This window comes from Triticum aestivum, chromosome 2D (genome assembly GCF_018294505.1).
Source record: "Triticum aestivum cultivar Chinese Spring chromosome 2D, IWGSC CS RefSeq v2.1, whole genome shotgun sequence".
In the NCBI taxonomy this organism is placed as follows: Eukaryota; Viridiplantae; Streptophyta; class Magnoliopsida; order Poales; family Poaceae; genus Triticum; species Triticum aestivum.
The window spans coordinates 117,092,028-117,114,503 of record NC_057799.1 but is presented as its reverse complement, the minus strand read 5'-3'; the positions used below and the strand labels follow the sequence as shown (position 1 = coordinate 117,114,503).

General features: G+C 45.1%; 1 protein-coding gene across 1 annotated transcript; it reads right to left on the bottom strand.

The window, feature by feature from the left end:
• Window positions 1–17,555: 17,555 nt before the first annotated feature.
• On the bottom strand, window positions 17,556–20,426 carry LOC123052045 (alcohol dehydrogenase-like 2). Its single transcript, XM_044475097.1, has 9 exons — window positions 20,294–20,426; window positions 20,059–20,195; window positions 19,926–19,972; window positions 18,840–19,165; window positions 18,689–18,771; window positions 18,453–18,528; window positions 18,319–18,383; window positions 18,131–18,226; window positions 17,556–18,041 (listed from the first exon to the last, which is right to left on the bottom strand). The coding sequence occupies exons 1-9, from the start codon at window positions 20,349–20,351 to the stop codon at window positions 17,679–17,681; spliced, it is 1,251 nt and encodes a 416-aa protein (XP_044331032.1). The 5' UTR covers window positions 20,352–20,426; the 3' UTR covers window positions 17,556–17,678.
• Between the last annotated feature and the right edge of the window lie 2,050 nt (window positions 20,427–22,476).

Below are 22,476 nucleotides of genomic sequence, written 5' to 3'. Positions count from 1 at the left end.
CTGGCCCAACTGGGCGGACCCCAGGCCCAGCCGGCCTAGCCCACCTCCTCGGGTCGCCCTCCCCTTCCCTGTTCCCCCGACCGGGGTCGGAACAGGGGCCGGTCCCCGCCGCACCACCTCGCCGGCGACGGGGGAGGATAAGGCCGCCCCGACGCCTCGGCCTCCGCCCATCCCTCCCACTTGCCCCTCTCGCTCGCCTCTGCGCCTCTCCCTCTCCCCCCCAGATCCACGCCGTTCCCTCCTTCCCCACCGCCCGAGCGCGGTCGCCGACGTGCCGCCGTCGTTTCCGCGGCCACCAAGCCCCGAGTGCCTCTCCGACAAGCCCGACCGCTCCACCTTCTTCATATACTTCCTCTCCGCCCTCGGGATCGAGCCCGACGCCACCACAGCCTCGGGATCGAGCTCCTCCCCAACCCCGGCCGTCGCCGATCGCCGTCGCCGTACGTCTCCGACGAGCCTCCCCAAGCACGCTGCCGCCCCCCCTACAGCCTCGCCGTGAGCTTCTCCCCCTCCTCCCCTGTCCTTTCGCTCTCGCGCGCCCCCTAGCTGCTTTCCCCACGCGCGCCCGAACGCAGCGCCGCGGAGCTCGTCGCCGGCGGGTCTCCGGTGACCAATTGGTCATGGGCGTATGCCCGTTAGCTTGACCGCATCGTGCAGCACCCGCCTAGATGGTTAGTTTGGCCGCTCGCGCGCTCTAACGCCGCACCCGCTCCAGCCCGAACTCCGGCGCCGCTTCTGCTCGTCGCCGGCGCCGTTTCCGGCAGCTCCAGCTCCGGCCGGCCTCACCACGCGACGCGGCGGGCTCTCCCCGTTCGAACGCGACCGCCCGCGCCCGTGTAGGCCCCCTGTAGACGAATCCCGACGAGGCCGAGCGCCCTCCGCCGCGTTTTCGTGCTCGCCGGCGTTCAACCGCCGGCCTGCTGAGCTGGCACACCTGGGGCCACCCCTGGGTCACTGCCAGCGGGCCCCGTAGGCCCCGTTGACTGGGTCAACCCAATCAACGTGCTGACTGGGCAGGCCCCAGCCACTGACGTGCGGGCCCCACCACTTAAATAACTAATTAAAATGATTTTATAATTAAAAGTAATTAGTTTAGCTAATTAGTCACTGACATGTGGGACCCAGCTGCTAATTAACCACGTTTAATTAAAATAACCCACTGTTAGCCCTCTCTTTATGACATGTAGGACCCATTGGTCAGTTTGACCTGGTCAGCGAGTCTGTTGACTGCTGACGTCATCAGCACGTCATGCTGACGTCATTTTATCTTTTCTGTTAATTTAAATAATTCCAGAAATTAATAAAATCTTTAGAAAATCATATCTTTTAATCCGTAACTCGGATTAAAATATTTTCAACATGAAAGTTGCTCAGAACGACGAGACGAATCCGAATGCGCAATCCGTTCGTCCACCACACCTCCCTAACCTACCGAACTAGCAACTTTCCCCCTCCGGTCCGTCTGTCCGAAAACGCAAAACATCGGGAATACCTTCCCGGATGTTCCCCCCTTCGCCGGTACCACCTACTGTCGTGTTAGGACACACCTCGCACTGCTCATTGTCATGTCACGCATCGTCATGTTTATGTTTGCATTGTATTTACTGTTTCTTCCCCCCTCTTCTCTCCGGTAGACTACGAGACCGACACTGCTGCTGCCCAGTTCGACTACGGAGTTGACGACCCCTCCTACTTGCCAGAGCAACCAGGCAAGCCCCCCCTTGATCACCAGATATCGCCTATTCTTCTCTATACTGCTTGCATTAGAGTAGTGTAGCATGTTACTGCTTTCCGATATCCTATCCTGATGCATAGCCTATCCTTGCTACTACTGTTGTTACCTTTACCTGCAATCCTACATGCTTAGTATAGGATGCTAGTTTTCCATCAGTGGCCCTACATTCTTGTCCGTCTGTTGTGCTATACTATCGGGCCGTGATCACCTGGGCGGTGATCACGGGTATATACTTATATACTATATACATGACACATGTGATGACTAAAGTCGGGTCGGCTCGTAGGAGTACCCGCAAGTGGATCTTTGTGGCGGAGCGACAGGGCAGGTTGAGACCACCTAGGAGAGAGGTGGGCCTGGCCCTGGTCGGCGTTCGCAGATACATAACACGCTTAACGAGTTCTTGGTATTTGATCTGAGTCTGGCCATTTGGTCTATACGCACTAACCATCTATGCGGGAGTAGTTATGGGTATCCCGGCGTCGTGGTATCAGCCGAAGCCTTCGTGACGTCAACGACTGAGTGGCGCGCGCCGGATTGGACTGGAACGCCACTAGGCTAGGTCTGCTTCCGGCCGCGTACGCAACGTGCAGGTGTGCATAGGGCGATGGGCCCAGACCCCTGCGCGCATAGGGTTAGACCGGCGTGCTGACCTCTCTGTTGTGCTTAGGTGGGGCTGCGACGCGTTGATCTTACGAGGCCGGGCATGACCCAGGAAAGTGTGTCCGGCCAAATGGGATCGAGTGTGTTGGGTTATGTGGTGCACCCCTGCAGGGAAGTTTATCTATTCGAATAGCCGTGTCCCTCGGTAAAAGGACGACCCGGAGTTGTACCTTGACCTTATGACAACTAGAACTGGATACTGAATAAAATACACCCTTCCAAGTGCCAGATACAACCCGGTGATCGCTCTCTAACAGGGCGACGAGGAGGGGATCGCCGGGTAGGATTATGCTATGCGATGCTACTTGGAGGACTTCAATCTACTCTCTTCTACATGCTGCAAGATGGAGGCTGCCAGAAGCGTAGTCTTCGACAGGACTAGCTATCCCCCTTTTATTCTGGCATTCTGCAGTTCAGTCCACTGATATGCCCCTTTACACATATACCCATGCATATGTAGTGTAGCTCCTTGCTTGCGAGTACTTTGGATGAGTACTCACGGTTGCTTCTCTGCCTCTTTTCCCCCTTTCCTTTCTATCTGGTTGTCACAACCAGATGCTGGAGTCCAGGAGCCAGACGCCACCGTCGACGAAGACACCTACGACACTGGAGGTGCCTACTACTACGTGCAGCCCGCTGACGACGATCAGGAGTAGTTAGGAGGATCCCAGGCAGGAGGCCTGTGCCTCGTTCGATCTGTATCCCAGTTTGTGCTAGCCTTCTTAAGGCAAACTTGTTTAACTTATGTCTGTACTCAGATATTGTTGCTTCCGCTGACTCGTCTGTGATCGAGCACTTGTATTCGAGCCCTCGAGGCCCATGGCTTGTATTATGATGCTTGTATGACTTATTTATGTTTTAGAGTTGTGTTGTGATATCTTCCCGTGAGTCCCTGATCTTGATCGTACACATTTGCGTGCATGATTAGTGTACGCCCAATATATAAGCAGCTTCACCGAGGTCCTTCATTGAAAAACTCTTATTAAAATATCCCTTTATGCTATCCAGAATTTTATATCATTTCTGATCAATAATATGTCATCCACATATAATATCAGAAATGCTACAGAGCTCCCACTCACTTTTTGTAAATACAGGCTTCTCCAAAAGTATGTATAAAACCATATGCTTTGATCACACTATCAAAACATTTATTCCAACTCTGAGAGGCTTGCACCAGTCCATAAATGGATCGATGGAGCTTGCACACTTTGTTAGCTCCCTTTGGATCGACAAAACCTTCCGGTTGCATCATATACAACTCTTCTTCCAGAAATACGTTCAGGAATGCAGTTTTGACATCCATTTGCCAAATTTCATAATCATAAAATGCGGCAATTGCTAACATGATTCGGACAGACTTAAGCATTGCTACGGGTGAGAAATTCTCATCGTAGTCAACCCCTTGAACTTGTCGAAAACCTTTTGCAACAAGTCGAGATTTATAGAAGTAACATTACCATCAGCGTCAGTCTTCTTCTTGAAGATCCATTTATTCTCGATGGCCTGCCGATCATCGGGCAAGTCGACCAAAGTCCACACTTTGTTCTCATACATGGATCCCATCTCATATTTCATGGCCTCAGGCCATTTATCGGAATCTGGGCTCACCATCGCTTGTTCATAGTTCGTAGGTTCATCATGGTCCAGTAACATAACCTCCAGAACAGAATTACCGTACCACTCTGGTGCGGATCTTACTCTGGTTGACCTACGAGGTTCAGTAACAACTTGATCTGAAGTTTCATGATCATCATCATTAACTTCCTCATTAATTGGTATAGACGTCACAGGAACCGGTTTCTGTGATGAACTACTTTCCAATAAGGGAGCAAGTACAATTACCTCATCAAGTTCTACTTTCCTCCCACTCACTTCTTTTGAGAGAAACTCCTTCTCCAGAAAGGATCCATTCTTGGCAACGAATGTCTTGCCTTCGGATCTGTGATAGAAGGTGTACCCAACAGTTTCCTTTGGGTATCCTATGAAGACACATTTCTCTGACTTGGGTTCGAGCTTATCAGGTTGAAGCTTTTTCACATAAGCATCGCAGCCCCAAACTTTAAGAAACGACAAATTTGGTTTCTTGCCAAACCACAGTTCATAAGGCATCGTCTCAACGGATTTTGATGGTGCCCTATTTAACGTGAATGCGGCCGTCTCTAAAGCATAACCCCAAAACGATAGCGGTAAATCAGTAAGAGACATCATAGATCGCACCATATCTAGTAAAGTACGATTACGACATTCGGACACACCATTACGCTGTGGTGTTCCGGGTGGCGTGAGTTGCGAAACTATTCCGCATTGTTTCAAATGTAGACCAAACTCGTAACTCAAATATTCTCCTCCACGATCAGATCGTAGAAACTTTATTTTCTTGTTACGATGATTTTCAACTTCACTCTGAAATTCTTTGAACTTTTCAAATGTTTCAGACTTATGTTTCATTAAGTAGATATACCCCTATCTGCTTAAATCATCTGTGAAGGTGAGAAAATAACGATACCCGCCGCGAGCGTCAACATTCATTGGACCACACACATCAGTATGTATGATCTCCAATAAATCAGTTGCTTGCTCCATAGTTCCAGAGAACGGCGTTCTAGTCATCTTGCCCATGAGGCATGGTTCGCAAGTACCAAGTGATTCATAATCAAGTGATTCCAAAAGTCCATCAGTATGGAGTTTCTTTCTGCGCTTTACACCAATATGACCCAAACGGCAGTGCCACAAATAAGTTGTACTATCATTATCAACTCTGCATCTTTTGGCTTCAACATTATGAATATGTGTATCACTACTATCGAGATTCATCAAAAATAGACCACTCTTCAAGGGTGCATGACCATAAAAGATATTACTAATTATATAAATAGAACAACCATTATTCTCTGATTTAAATGAATAACCGTCTCGCATCAAACAAGATCCAGATATAATGTTCATGCTCAACGCTGGCACCAAATAACAATTATTTAGGTCTAATACTAATCCCGAAGGTAGATGTAGAGGTAGCGTGCCGACGGCGATCACATCGACTTTGGAACCGTTTCCCATGCGCATCGTCACCTCGTCCTTAGCCAGTGTTCGCTTAATCCGTAGTCCCTGTTTCGAGTTGCAAATATTAGCAACAGAACCAGTATCAAATACCCAGGTGCTACTGCGAGCTCTGGTAAGGTACACATCAATAACATGTATATCACATATACCTTTGTTCACCTTGCCATCCTTCTTATCCGCCAAATACTTGGGGCAGTTTCGCTTCCAGTGACCAGTCTGCTTGCAGTAGAAGCACTCAGTCTCAGGCTTAGGTCCAGACTTGGGTTTCTTCTCCTGAGCAGCAACTTTTTTGCTGTTCTTCTTGAAGTTCCCCTTCTTCTTCCCTTTGCCCTTTTTCTTGAAACTGGTGGTCTTATTGACCATCAACACTTGATGCTCTTTCTTGATTTCTACCTCCGCAGCCTTTAGCATTTCGAAGAGCTCGGGAATCATCTTATCCATCCCTTGCATGTTATAGTTCATCATGAAGCTCTTGTAGCTTGGTGGCAGTGATTGAAGAATTCTGTCAATGACGCTATCATCCGGAAGATTAACTCCCAGTTGAATCAAGTGATTGTTATACCCAGACATTCTGAGTATATGCTCACTGATAGAACTATTCTCCTCCATCTTGCAGCTGTAGAACTTATTGGAGACTTCATATCTCTCAATCCGGGCATTTGCTTGAAATATTAACTTCAACTCTTGGAACATCTCATATGCTCCATGAAGTTCAAAACGTCGTTGAAGTCCCGGTTCTAAGCCGTAAAGCATGGCGCACTGAACTATCGAGTAGTCATCAGCTTTGCTCTGCCAGACGTTCATAACATCTGGTGTTGCTCCTGCAGCAGGTTTGGCACCTAGCGGTGCTACCAGGACGCAATTCTTCTGTGCAGCAATGAGGATAATCCTCAAGTTACGGACCCAGTCCGTGTAATTGCTACCATCATCTTTCAACTTTGCTTTCTCAAGGAACGCATTAAAATTCAACGGAACAACAACACGAGCCATCTATCTACAACAAACATAGACATGCAAAATACTATCAGGTACTAAGTTCATGATAAATTTAAGTTCAATTAATCATATTACTTAAGAACTCCCACTTAGATAGACATCCCTCTAATCATCTAAGTGATCACGTGATCCAAATCAACTAAACCTTAACCGATCATCACGTGAAATGGAGTAGTTTTCAATGGTGAACATCACTATGTTGATCATATCTACTATATGATTCACGCTCGACCTTTCGGTCTCAGTGTTCCGAGGCCATATCTGCATATGCTAGGCTCGTAAGTTTAATTGGAGTATTCTGCGTGTGCAAAACTGGCTTGCACCCGTTGTAGATGGACGTAGAGCTTATCACACCCGATCATCACGTGGTGTCTGGGCACGATGAACTTTGGCAACGGTGCATACTCAGGGAGAACACTTTTATCTTGAAATTTAGTGAGAGATCATCTTATAATGATACCGTCAATCAAAGCAAGATAAGATGCATAAAAGATAAACATCACATGCAATCAATATATAAGTAATATAATATGGCCATCATCATCTTGTGCTTGTGATCTCCATCTCCGAAGCACCATCATGATCACCATCGTCACCGGCGCGACACCTTGATCTCCATCGTAGCATCGTTGTCGTCTCGCCAACTATTGCTTCTACAACTATCGCCACCGCTTAGTGATAAAGTAAAGCAATTACAGGGCGATTGCATTGCATACAATAAAGCGACAACCATATGGCTCCTGCCAGTTGCCGATAACTCCGTTACAAAACATGATCATCTCATACAATAAAATATAGCATCATGCCTTGACCATATCACATCACAACATGCCCTGCAAAAACAAGTTAGACGCCCTCTACTTTGTTGTTGCAAGTTTTACGTGGCTGCTACGGGCTGAGCAAGAACCGTTCTTACCTACGCATCAAAACCAGAACGATAGTTCGTCAAGTTAGTGCTGTTTTAACCTTCTCGAAGACCGGGCGTAGCCACACTCGGTTCAACTAAAGTTGGAGAAACTTGACACCCGCCAGCCACCTGTGTGCAAAGCACGTCGGTAGAACCAGTCTCGCGTAAGCTGATAACCCACAAGTATAGGGGATCAATTGTAGCCTCTTTCGATAAGTAAGAGTGTCGAACCCAACGAGGAGCTAAAGGTAGAACAAATATTCCCTCAAGTTCTATCGACCACCGATACAACTCTACGCACGATTGACGTTCGCTTTACCTAGAACAAGTATGAAACTAGAAGTACTTTGTAGGTGTTTTTGGATAGGCTTGCAAGAAAGTAAAGAGCGAGTAAATAAAAGCTAGTGGCTGTTTAGATAAGGACACAACTAAATTAGTAAAGAGCTTTTTGTTACGAGAAAGTTATTTGTCCCTAGGCAATCGATAACTAGACTGGTAATCATTATTGCAATTTTATTTGAGGGAGAGGCATAAACAAACATACTTTCTCTACTTGGATCATATGCACTTATGATTGGAACTCTAGCAAGCATCCGCAACTACTAAAGATTCATTAAGGTAAAACCCAACCATAGCATTAAAGTATCAAGTCCTCTTTATCCCATATGCAAAGAACCTACTTACTCGGGTCTGTGCTTTTGTCACTCACGCCACCCACCATAAGCAAATAATGAACATATTGCAAACCTTACAGCAGGAATCCCTCACGCTTGTGCGACACGGAGAGCACCATAGGACAACACCAATAATAAAACATGCAACTCAAACCAATCTTGATCATCAAATAGCCCATAGGACAAAACGAATCTACTCAAACATCATAGTTTAGCCATACATCATTGGGAAATAATATATAGCATTGAGCACCATGTTTAAGTAGAGATTACAGCGGGTAAGAGAGAGGTTACACCGCTGCATAGAGGGGGCAAGAGTTGGTGATGATGGCGGTGAAGTTGTTGGTGAAGATTGTGGTGATGATGATGGCCCCCAGTGGCACCCCGGCGCCACCGGAAGCGAGGGGGAGAGAGCCCCCCTCCTTCTTCTTCTTCCTTGACCTCCTCCCTAGATGGGAGAAGGGTTGCCCCTCCGAGATTGGATCGTCTCTCTGTCTCTCTCTCTCTTTCTGCGTTCCTCCCTTCCGCCCTTTCACCGTTTCGTATATATATGGAGATCCGTAACTCCGATTGGACTGAAACCTTCGCAGTGATTTTTTACCAAAAATTAGCTTTCTTGCGGCCGAATAAGGGCATCAACCGCCTTATGGGTGGCCCACGAGGGTCAGGGGCGCGCCCAGGGGGGCAGGCGCGCCCCCCTGCCTCGTGGCCACCTCGGGCACCGTTTCGCGTTGATCTTTCTCCCAGATTTTCCAAATATTCCAAAAATAAGCTCCGTCCGTTTTTATCCCGTTTGGATTCCGTTTGATATGGATATTCTGCGAAACATAAAACATGCAACAGACAGGAACTGGCACTGGGCACTGGATCAATATGTTAGTCCCAAAAATAGTATAAAAAGTTGCCAAAAAGTATATGAAAGTTGTATAATATTGGCATGGAACAATCAAAAATTATAGATACGACGGAGATGTATTAGCATCCTCAAGCTTAATTCCTGCTCGTCCTCGAGTAGGTAAATGATAAAAAAGATAATTTTTGATGTGGAATGCTACCTAGCATAATCTTGATCATGTATCTAATCATGGCATGAATATTAAGACACGAGTGATTCAAAGCAATAGTCTATCATTTGACATAAAAACAATAATACTTCAAGCCTACTAATAAAGCAATCATGTCTTTTCAAAATAACATGACCAAAGAAAGTTATCCCTACAAAATCATATAGGCTGGCTATGCTCCATCTTCTTCACACAAAATATTCGCGTCATGCACAACCCCGATGACAAGCCAATCAATTGTTTCATACATTTGACGTTCTCAAACCTTTTCAACTTTCACGCAATACATGAGCATGAGCCATGGACATAGCACTATGGGTGGAATAGAATATGACGATGGGGGTTATGTGGAGAAGACAAAAAGGAGAAAGTCTCACATTGACGCGGCTAATCAACGGGCTATGAAGATGCCCATCAATTGATGTCAATGCGAGGAGTGGGGATTGCCATGCAACGGATGCACTAGAGCTATAAGTATATGAAAGCTCAAACTGAAACTAAGTGGGTGTGCATCCAACTTGCTTGCTCATGAAGACCTAGGGCATTTGAGGAAGCCCATCGTTGGAATATACAAGCCAAGTTCTATAGTGAAAATTCCCACTAGTATATGAAAGTGATAACTCAAGAGACTCTCTATATGAAGAACATGGTGCTACTTTGAAGTACAAGTGTGGTAAAAGGGTAGTAACATTGCCCCTTCTCTCTTTTCTCTCATTTTTTTTTCTTTTTTTTGGGCCTTCTTTTTTTTGGCCTTTCTCTCTTTTTTTTCGTCCGGAGTATCATCCCGACTTGTGGGGGAATCATAGTCTCCATCATCCTTTCCTCACTGGGGCAATGCTCTAATAATGATGATCATCACACTTTTATTTACTTACAACTCAATATTACAACTCGATACTAGAACAAAGGTATGACTCTATATGAATGCCTCCGGCGGTGTACCGGGATGTGCAACGATCTAGCGTAGCAATGACATAAAAAAACGGACAAGTCATGAAAACATCATGCTAGCTATCTTACGATCATGCAAAGCAATATGACAATAAATGCTCAAGTCATGTATATGATGATGATGGAAGTTGCATGGCAAAATATCTCGGAATGGCTATGGAAATGTCATAATAGGTAGGTATGGTGGCTGTTTTGAGGAAGATATAAGGAGGTTTATGTGTGATAGAGCGTATCGTATCACGGGGTTTGGATGCACCGGCGAAGTTTGCACCAACTCTCGAGGTGAGAAAGGGCAATGCACGGTACCGAAGAGGCTAGCAATGATGGAAGGGTGAGAGTGCGTATAATCCATGGACTCAACATTAGTCATAAAGAACTCACATACTTATTGCAAAAGTCTATTAGCTATCAAAACAAAGTACTACGCGCCTGCTCCTAGGGGGATAGATTGGTAGGAAAAGACCATCGCTCGTCCCCGACCGCCACTCATAAGGAAGACAATCAATAAACACCTCATGCTCCAACTTCGTTACATAACGGTTCACCATACGTGCATGCTACGGGACTTGCAAACCTCAACACAAGTATTTCTCAATTTCACAATTACTCAACTAGCACGACTCTAATATCACCACCTTTATATCGCAAAACTATTGCAAGGAATCAAACATATCATATTCAGTGATCTACAAGTTTTATGTAGGATTTTATGACTAACCATGTGAATGACCAGTTCCTGTCATCTCTCTAAATAGATATAAGTGAAGCAAAAGAGTTTAATTCTTTCTACAAAAGATATGCCCACGCTCTAACAAATATAAGTGAAGAAAAAGAGCATTCTACAAATGGCGGTTGTCTATGTAAAGAGACACAGGCAATCCAAGCTTCAAATGATATAAGTGAAGCACATGAAGCATTCTATAAAGCCATACTCAAAAGATATAAGTGAAGTGCAATGAGCATTCTATAAATCAACCAAGGACTATCTCATACCAGCATGGTGCATAAAAGAAAAATGAAAACTAAATGCAGAAGGCGCTCCAAGATTTGCACATATCGCATGAACGAAACGAATCCGAAAGCATACCGATACTTGTTGAAGAAAGAGGGGATGCCTTCCGGGGCATCCCCAAGCTTATACGCTTGAGTCTCATTGAATATTTACTTGGGGTGCCTTGGGAATCCCCAAGCTTGAGCTCTTGCCTCTCCTCCTTTTCCTCATATCGAGACCTTCTCGATCATCGAACACTTCATCCACACAAAACTTCAACAGAAAACTCGGTAAGATCCGTTAGTATAATAAAGCAAATCACTACTCTAAGTACTGTTGCAAGCCAATTCATATTTTGTTTTTGAATTGTGTCTACTGTAATATAGCTTTTTCATGGCTTAATCCACTGATATAAATTGATAGTTTCATCAAAACAAGCAAACTATGCATCAAAAAGAGAATCTGTCTAAAACAGAACAGTCTGTAATAATCTGAATATTCACCATACTTATGATACTTGAAAAATTCTGCAAAAATTAGCAAAAATATACAATTTGTATATAAAGACAGTGCAAAAAGAATCAGAACCATTTGACCTTCCATTAAAATATTAAAAATCGCGCACTACAGCCAAAGTTTCTGTCCTGCACCGTACCAACCAACAAGCATTGTAAACATCCTAAAGGCAAACCTTGGCACATTATTTTTATAATACAATGGAATTGTACGAGGGGATAATTATTTTTGTTGAAAAGTTTCTATAATCAAGATTCACAAAGTTTCCGTGAGCATGAACAAAGTTCAAGGAGCTCACCCACTTCAACAATGCTTGTCTTTCTCACTTTCACTTTCCTTTTTGAAAAAGTTTTGGGTTCCCCTCTTTATTTTTGTTGTTTTTAAACTATATGAAAGCACTCAACAGAAATAAATGACTCTCTAAAACTTCCGGGTTGTCTCCCTGGCAGCGCTTTCTTTAAAGCCATTAAGCTAGGCATATAGTGCTCAAGTAGTGAATCCACCCGGATCCCAAGGTATATCAAAGCCAATTTGAATCAACAATGATTTGTAATTTAGAAGTGATCATAAAGCAACATATATCATGTAATGACGAAGTCTAACTCTCTTCCTATGCATCGGCATGTCATAAAAGAACAATTCATGCACACAAAGTAAAGGCCAATGCATAGTATAAATAGTTTCTTGCAATTTTATCGTGTTGGAAACATAGAGAGGTGGAGATATAGTTCCTCTCTCACAATAATTGCAAGTAGGAGCAGCAAGCACATGCATATTATATCTATCAAAATTATCATGTGTAGAAGTAAGACACAACCCATCAATATAATCCTTAATAAGTGCAAACTTCTCCGATATAGTATAATCGGGAGAATTCAAAAAGATAATAGGACTATCATGCGTGGGTGTAATAGCAACAATTTCATTCATAACATAAGGAACTATAGCAAGTTCATCTCCATAAGCATAATTCATATTGGCATCTTGGCCACAAGCATAGCAAGCATCATCAAAAAGGGATATTTCAAAGGAATCAACGGGATCATAGTAGTCATCATAGCAATCATCCTTCGATAAGCACGAAGGGACATTAAACAATGTATGAGTTGAAGAGTTACTCTCATTAGAAGGTGGGCACGGGTAGCTAATCCGCTCTTCCTCCTTTTGTTCTTCGCTCTCCTCATCATCTTTTTCATCCAATGAGCTCACAGTTTCAGTAATTTCTTCTTCCATAGACTCCTGCAAAATATTAGTCTCTTCTTGGACAGCGGAGACTTTCTCAATAAGTGCATTAATATCGTAATTGTATTCATAATTCTCGTAACAATATTTAAGGATAGCTAAATTTTCAGGTTTATAAACCGAATCATCAAAACCTTCAAACTCTTTAAACATAGATTCAATTTCATAAGCACCCATAAAAGCAACAAATTCTTCTATTTGTTCCACATCATAGTAATCATATATACCTCTAGCATAAGAAGCCAAGGTTTTATTCTCATTAAATTCGCATGAAAAGGGAAGGTGTGGAGACTTCATCCTAGAGCAACAAGTATAATCATATCTCAAGCATAGTTGCCTAGCATACCAATACAACATATAAATTTGATCCCGTAATAGTTTCCCTTTTTGAGTCAAGCGATAATCCCTAAAGTATTCACGTCGATCCAACGTTACTCCCATTATAAAGTTGAATGGGGTTTTCTCTGGATTATCAAAGTAGTACATAATATCTGTCACATAACGAGCATCGAGGGTTTTAGGAGGTTCCTCATCTCCATGAGTAGCAAGTACACCTAATTTTTTTGGTATTTCGTGTTCCATATCCATAACTAAAGATAGAGAACAACTAAGAACAACAAATAAAAATTACTTAGTGATAAAGCAAACAAGCACACACGAGAATATTCACCCCACGCTATTGCTCCCCGGCAACGGCGCCAGAAAAAGGTCTTGATAACCCACAAGTATAGGGATCAATTGTAGCCTCTTTCGATAAGTAAGAGTGTCGAACCCAACGAGGAGCTAAAGGTAGAACAAATATTCCCTCAAGTTTTATCGACCACCGATACAACTCTACGCACGCTTGACGTTCGCTTTACCTAGAACAAGTATGAAACTAGAAGTACTTTGTAGGTGTTTTTGGATAGGCTTGCAAGAAAGTAAAGAGCGAGTAAATAAAAGTTAGGGGCTGTTTAGATAAGGACACAACTAAATTAGTAAAGAGCTTTTTGTTACGAGAAAGTTATTTGTCCCTAGGCAATCGATAACTAGACTGGTAATCATTATTGCAATTTTATTTGAGGGAGAGGCATAAACAAACATACTTTCTCTACTTGGATCATATGCACTTATGATTGGAACTCTAGCAAGCATCCGCAACTACTAAAGATTCATTAAGGTAAAACCCAACCATAGCATTAAAGTATCAAGTCCTCTTTATCCCATACGCAAACAACCTACTTACTCGGGTCTGTGCTTTTGTCACTCACGCCACCCACCATAAGCAAATCATGAACATATTGCAAACCCTACAGTGGGAATCCCTCACGCTTGCGCGACACGGAGAGCACCATAGGACAGCACCAATAATAAAACATGCAACTCAAACCAATCTTGATCATCAAATAGCCCATAGGACAAAACGAATCTACTCAAACATCATAGGATAGCCATACATCATTGGAAAATAATATATAGTGTTGAGCACCATGTTTAAGTAGAGATTACAGCGGGTAAGAGAGAGGTTACACCGCTGCATAGAGGGAGGAAGAGTTGGTGATGATGGCGGTGAAGTTGTTGGTGAAGATTGTGGTGATGATGATGGCCCCCGGTGGCACTCCGGCGCCACCGGAAGCGAGGGGGAGAGAGCCCCCCTCCTTCTTCTTCTTCTTCCTTGACCTCCTACCTAGATGGGAGAAGGGTTCCCCCTCTGGTCCATGGTCTCCATGGCATGGGAGGGGCGAGAGCCCCTCCGAGATTGGATCTGTCTCTCTGTCTCTCTCCCTTTCTGCGTTTCTCCCTTCCGCCCTTTCACCGTTTCGTATATATATGGAGATCCGTAACTCCGATTGGACTGAAACCTTCGCCGTGATTTTTTTACCAAAAATTAGCTTTCTTGCGGCCGAGGAAGGGCATCAACCGCCTTACGGGTGGCCCACGAGGGTCAGGGGCGCGCCTAGGGGGGGCAGGCGCGCCCCCTGCCTCGTGGCCACCTCGGGCACCGTTTCGCGTTGATCTTTCTCTTAGATTTTCCAAATATTCCAAAAATAAGCTCCGTCCGTTTTTATCCCGTTTAGATTCCGTTTGATATGGATATTCTGCGAAACATAAAACATGCAACAGACAGGAACTGGCACTGGGCACTGGATCAATTTGTTAGTCCCAAAAATAGTGTAAAAAGTTGCCAAAAAGTATATGAAAGTTGTATAATATTGGCATGGAACAATAAAAAATTATAGACACGACGGAGACGTATCATAAGCATACGCGTAATGTCGGTCCGGGCCGTTTCATCCAACAATACCGCCGAACCAAAGTATGCCATGCTGGTAAGCAGTATGACTTGTATCGCCCACAACTCACTTGTGTTCTACTCGTGCATATAACATCAACGCATAAAACCTGGCTCGGATGCCACTGTTGGGGAACGTAGTACTTTCAAAAAAATTCCTACGCACACACAGGATCATGGTGATGCATAGCAACAAGAGGGGAGAGTGTATCCACGTACCCTCGTAGACCGAAAGCGGAAGCGTTAGCACAACGCGGTTGATGTAGTCGTACGTCTTCACGATCCGGCCGATCAAGTACCGAACGTACGGCACCTCCGAGTTCAGCACATGTTCATCTCGATGACGTCCCTCGAACTCCGATCCAGCCGAGCTTTGAGGGAGAGTTCCGTCAGCACGACGGCGTGGTGACGATGATGATGTTCTACCGACGCAGGGCTTCGCCTAAGCACCGCTACGATATTATCGAGGTGGATTATGGTGGAGGGGGGCACCGCACACGGCTAAGAGATCAAGAGATCAATTGTTGTGTCTATGGGGTGCCCCCATCCTCCGTATATAAAGGGGGGAGGAGGAGAGGGCCGGCCAAGGGGGTGCCGCGCCCTAGGAGGGGGAAACCTACTCCAAGTAGGTTTGCCCCTCCCTTTCCTAGTCCAAGAAGGAGGGGGAGGAAGGAGTGGGAGAGGGGAAAGGCAAGGGGGGCGCCGCCCCCCTTCCTTGTCCTATTCAGACTCAAGGGGAGGGGGCATGCCTCTTGCCCTGGCCGGCCCCTCTCTCTCTCTCCACTAGGGCCCAACAAGGCCCATTAGTTCCTGGGGGGGGGGGGTCCGGTAACCCCCGGTACTCCGATAAATGTCCGAAACCTTTCGGAACCTTTTCGGTGTCCAAACATAGTCGTCCAATATATCGATCTTTACGTCCCGACCATTTTGAGACTCCTCGTCATGTCCCTGATCACATCTGGGACTCCGAACAACCTTCGGCACATCAAAACACATAAACTCATAATATAACCGTCATCAAACTTTAAGCGTGCGGACCCTACGGGTTCGAGAACTATGTAGACATGACCGAGACACGTCTCCGGTCAATAACCAATAGCGGAACCTGGATGCTCATATTGGCTCACACATATTCTACGAAGATCTTTATCGGTCAAACCGCATAACAACATACGTTGTTCCCTTTGTCATCGGTATGTTACTTGCTCGAGATTCAATCGTCGGTATCTCAATACCTAGTTCAATCTCGTTACCGGCAAGTCTCTTTACTCGTTCCATAATACATCATTCCGCAACTAACTCATTAGTTGCAATGATTGCAAGGCTTAAGTGATGTGCATTACCGAGTGGGCCCAGAGATACCTCTCCGACAATCGGAGTGACAAATCCTAATATCGAAATACGCCAACCCAACAAGTACCTTCGGAGACACCTGTAGAGCACCTTTATAATCACCCAGTTACGTTGTGACGTTTGGTAGCACACAAAGTGTTCCTCCGATAAACGGGAGTTGCATAATCTCATAGTCATAGTAACATGTATAAGTCATGAAGAAAACAATAGCAACATACTAAACGATCAAGTGCTAAGCTAACGGAATGGGTCAAGTCAATCACATCATTCTCCCAATGATGTGATCCCGTTAATAAAATGACAACTCTTTGTCTATGGCTAGAAAACATAATCATCTTTGATTAACGAGCTAGTCAAGTAGAGGCATACTAGTGACACTCTGTTTGTCTATGTATTCACACATGTATTATGTTTCCGATTAATACAATTCTAGCATGAATAATAAACATTTATCATGATATAAGGAAATAAATAATAACTTTATTATTGCCTCTAGGGCATATTTCCTTCATAAAACGTTGTCATCGACGCGGAAGTTGCTCTTTACCTTGATAGATCATATGACGCATGAATAGTTCTCTAGAGCTGCGGCGATTATGTGGGCGACCGTAGCACGCCGAGAAAGGCTACTCACGGGGACATCTTCCCGGGCTTGCTCTTGACACATATTTTTATGGATAATTTTCTAGTGGGCGAGGGACAAGCTGAGAGGAGGCCGGCATGGACTACGAGAACTGGCAGCGAGGTGGATTTCACTACCGATGGGATGTATGAAGATCATTGTTGATGTAGCGGTTGCAAAGAACAACAGTTGGGGTGCCACTGCTGCGACAGTTATGCTAAAGGGTGAAGACATCGAGCATTTGCGGTTGTACTCAAAGGTGTAACACACCCTACGATGCTCAAGGCGTTGGCGTGCAGAGTAGAATCGGTGGGCTCGTTAGTGGGCGCGTCGGCGGCTCGTTCTGGCGGCAGTAGTGAACGTTCGATGGTCTCAGAATCTCAATGCAAATTTTATTATGTTTGATATGTTTTGTTCTTCCTGTGAACTTTTATAGAGTAATAGATTTGATCTTTTTTTAATAAAAGATCAAACATATTTCTTCCGAAAAAATGCATTTCTCTCCAGAAAAAACGCATTTCTCTCTGCAGAATAAATTATCACATCTGGCTTGCAAATGAACAACGACATTACAGCGAGAAGCCCACGACAATGATAGGTCGCCCACAAACGAGCAATGACTATCGTGGCTAGTCACGATAGGACAACGATGTCAGTCGTGCCTTGGCATTGCACGCGCGTCCATTTTCCACGCCGACGCTACCGTTCTCCCTGGCCCCGTCCATCCAGATGATGCACCTGAGGCACTTCCCCTGCGTGAGCAGGTCGAACGCAGCGTTGATGTCGTTGAACCCCATCTCGTGTGTCACGAACTCGTCCAGCTCCAGCTCCTTGTCCACGTACTTCTGCGCCAGGATCGGGATGTCGGCCTTGGGCTTGAGCCCCCCGAAGAGCGAGCCGACGACCGACCTCCCCATGAGGATGTCGTGCGAGGGTATGCTCATCGGCGCAACGCCATTGGAGACGCCGAGCACGACCGTCTTCCCCCAGCCCTGTTTTAACCAATCACCACGAAAAATGAACCATGGGTCAGTCTGTCACCTGTCGTTGAGTAATTCAATAGCTTCAGACCAGTGCCTACCTTCCGGGAGCTTTGGAAGGCTTCAGCCATGACCGACGTCGAGCCGATGCACTCGAAGCAGTAGTCGGCGCCGCCGCCGGTCATCTCCTTGACTACCTAGACGGAGATCGATTCACGGAAGGTTCATTAGCAACTTTTGAGTACTCATGAACAAAGGCTTGTACGTTTTGACTGGTTCGGAATCGAACCTCGCTCACGGTCCTCTCCCCGATATCGTTCGGGTTGATGAAGTCGGTGATTCCCAGCCTCTTGCCTGCGATTGTTTTTCTTCAGATGATTCAAGTATATAGCCCTAAATAATTATCCATTTATGGTAACATACCGATGTCGCGCTTTTCCGGGTTCAGATCCACCCCAATGATCCGCTTAGCCCCACGCATCCTGCACCCTTGTGCTACCTGAAGTACAGATTGGCACTGGTTGGAAACGTGCGGTGTAGTGTACTGTGAGACAGCCACTAGAACATCAGGCGCACGGGCCAACTTTCGAGCTAACAAACGAATCAAGGCATCAAATTATCAGTAGGTGAGGATGATTCTGATGTCGGCAATCGTTTACCGCCAACCCGACGGCGCCTAGCCCGAACACGGCGACGCTGGACCCGGGCTCCACCGCCGCCACCTTCCAGGCCGCGCCGATTCCTGCACCCTCCCGCCAATCAGTTTGCGCGCTGTAAGTCGTAGGTCAGGCGTCAGTGAAGATTAGTTACCGGTGGACACGCCGCAGCTGAGCAGGCAGGCTTTCTCCGGCGGGACGCCAGGGTCAAGCCTGACGACGTGCGCGACGTCGACGACCGTGTACTCGGTGAAGCTGGATACGCCAAGGAAGTTGTTGATGGGCTCGCCGGTGGCGGCGAACGAGAAGCGAGTCGTACCGTCGCGCGGCATGCCGGGCCGGCCGGCGGGTAGCCCCGAGCAGATGTTGCTGCGGTCCGAGAGGCAGTTGGGACAGTCGCCGCACTGCGCCAAGAACACCGGCACCACCGTGTCCCCGACGGCCACCTCGTGCACGTGATCCCCCACGCTCTCCACCACACTGGGAACAAAAAGAAAGGAAGAGTGGACGCGATATTTCTTAGCTCGAGTTCAAATCAGCTTGGTGAACAGTAAAACCTAAAAAGAATCATAAAAATTCGATTTATTTTTTGGCAAACATTGACAAATGTTTCGAGTGACTTCCATGAATGTCATGATGAAACTTTACAACCATTCAAAACATTTGTGGAAGATTGGCCCAGTAGAACATAGGGGCATCTAATGATTGAAACATGGAAGAATCTGTGTATTGATGAAATCGGAGCTTGAATGCGCAATCGAAGTTGCCTCTGTTGTGGGTCGGACTTGAACTCGGTGTTGGCTTTCTGCTTCATTTTACAAAATTGGGGCGGGGGAAACCCCTTTCATTCAAAAAAGAAAATGCGCAATCGAACAACCAGCGTGGGCCTCGCATTTGGTAGGCAAAGAATTATCTTGTGTTCTCTATTGACGACTTTCTGAAAGCAACATTACTTGTAACTTATCCATCAGCAATGGCAACCCCAATTGTAAAGAAAACGTTTCACTCCAAAAGAAACGTGACGAAACTTAGTACTTGGTGTGGCTAACGGGGTTAAAATGTCAAATAACTTCGGGTTTCATCGTAAACTTTTGAGTAGGATTTCAGATGAATTGAGTGTCATTTGGGAACGGATAGCCAACGTTCTGGAAATGACGGACAGCCAATCCCATGACAATTCCTACTCAGGTTGTAATCGTTCCGCGAACAGAACACAAAGATAGATAAATCATGCATTTACCCGGCTGCTTCGTGCCCCAGGATTGACGGATGCCGGGGCGGGAAACCCTACAGAAAAGAGGAAGATAAGGAGCACACCCTGATGAACAAACACTACAGAGGATCGAATCAGCGAAGGTGAAGAACCCACGCACCTTCAAGCGCCAGAAGGTGACGTCGGTGTGGCAGAGCGAGGTGCAGAGAATCTTGATGCGGACCTCGTGCGCCCGCGGCGGCGCCACCTCCACCTCCTCCATCTCCAGCGGCTGCCCGGCCACCTTGCAAACCGCCGCTGCATGCGCACGTGCCGTGTTTAGCTACAAGCTGCGTACGGGTTTGGACAGGGGATGGAGGTAGACGAAGGCCAGCACGTCGTCGGCGATCGAGTACCTTTGCACCTGATGGGTTTCGTCGCCGTGTTCTGCTCCATCGTCTTCCTGGCAGGCATGTCGTCCCTCGCTCACTCGTGTGCAGAAAGTGTTGTGATTGATTGCTGCTGAGAGAGAGAAGGTGATGGTGGCGCAATGATTTGTGGAGCTGAACGCTAAGGACAGGTGCATCTTAATACTAGTCAAATGCACGTGCTTTGCACGCGATGCATAGTTATGTACACATCAGCGTTGTTACGTTCATACTCAAAATGCCTTGCAACATTTCTTTCTCCTTCTATACGCTGTGGTTGTAAAAAGTGCAAAGAGAAACATTTTACAGCAAAACTTTATAATATGAAACACCCGCCTGATCCATGCGGAACATTAGATATTGCAGAAAATAGAAAGATCGAGAGCATGCATTCTATGGTGGGTCCAGTCAGAGACAAGATGGGTACAGTGGCTTGCCCATTCACTCTTCAGGCCTCCTTTGGTTCATAGGATGAGAAAATCATATGAATAGAAAAGTCATAGAAAATGAGATGACATGTATCTCAAATCCTGTGGGTAAGAATAGGAAAGGAAATGCCCTTTGATTCACATCATATAATTTTTTTCATTGAGTCTAGACTAATATTTATTTTTCTATGAAATGTGAAGGATAGGAAAAATTCCTCCATAGGAATAGGATTTCATTCCTACAAACCAAAGGGCTTTAAAGAAAATTTTCCTACAGAAATCATATCCTATGAAATTCCTACAAGATTCCTCTAAACCAAAGGAGGCCTTAATTTATTATCACGAAGGGTTCAAGGCAAGGGAAAACTTTATTTTTGCCATTCTAGTTTTTGCCTACTTTACTTATGCCACTCTAGAATTTGACATATCACTTTTGCCTCTCTAGCTTTTGCCTACTTTGCTTATGCCACTCTAGAATTTGACATATCGCTTTTGCCACTCTTAGTTTTTAACAATACATCACAAATGCCAATCAATGGCAAAAGCAATAACTTTTCATTTCACTTTTGTCACTCTTAGATTTTGACAATGTATCACAATTGCCACTCTAAAATTATTGTTTTTTCCATGGAATGGCAATTGTGATGTATTATCAAAAACTAAGAGCGGCAAAAAATGATATGTCAAATTCTAGAGTGGCATAAGCAAAGTGGTCAAAAGCTAGAGTGGCAAAAACAAAGTTTTCCCTCAAGGCAAAGCATATGAGTGCATATGTGGGGCTCACATATAGCAGCTTTTACTGCATGCTGGTAGAGAGATAGCAAATCCTAGCCATCCGATGCATGCAAATGAACGGCCAATATTGTAGGGATTCGCATGCATTTTTAACCATTCGATGTAGAAGCTAGACGGCAGAGATTTGGTGGGAAACCAAGGCAAAGCAAAATTTAAAAATTGTTGTACTATAGTAGTAGAGATATATATTACTCCCTTCATTCCTAAATATTTGTTTTTTAGAGATTTGAAATGGACTACCACATACAGATGTATATAGACATATTTTAGAATGTAGATTCACTCATTTTGCTTCATATGTAGTCACTTGTTGAAATCTCTAGAAAGACAATATTTAGGAACGGAGGGAGTAGCAAGCAGAGGCGCAGCAGCACGCCGCGCCCAAGCTTGAGCCCATTGTTGATCAAATTCTAACTTAATCTATTGTTGCTCGAGTCTGCTACCATAGTATATTGTTTGTTTATATGTAACTTTTGTGTACATTTCTGGTGAGCAGATATATACTTGTGTGAGAAAGGTACAATAGATATCTGGATTGTTTGATTAGATTGCATAGCTAGGTGCATACATGTGCTGTAAACACTCGATTATGATAATATATCATATAGCTAGATGGCATACGTGCCCGAATAAAGAGGATAATTCAATAAAGTATATTGTATTTCATTAGTGCTGTGAACGATCTGCTTTTGGTCTTTATCTCTTGTCATCAAGTTCTACATCAGAGGATAATATGATCATTTCGTCGGGTGGTTACTTGTCCTGGAGTTTTCTCGAATTCTTACTTTAGTTGGCGCTCTATTTCTTCAAGTACTAGAAGTTGATCTTGTCTATCATGCGGGTAATGCAGAATTAGCGTTCCTCTGGTCATTGGAATTTGTTAGCGTTCTTATCAGTGCTTAATATCCTCGCATACATTGACCTAGAATTTCTTCACCCACCACAATT

Coding starts and splice junctions, on each gene's coding strand:
- LOC123052045 (XM_044475097.1), bottom strand. CDS start 20,351: ATGCCTGCCAGGAAGACGATGGAGCAGAACACGGCGACGAAACCCATC. Junction 19,166..19,925: donor CTGGGGCACGAAGCAGCCGG/GTAAATGCATGA, acceptor TTTTGTTCCCAG/TGTGGTGGAGAGCGTGGGGG. Junction 18,384..18,452: donor CCCGGAAAAGCGCGACATCG/GTATGTTACCAT, acceptor AAACAATCGCAG/GCAAGAGGCTGGGAATCACC.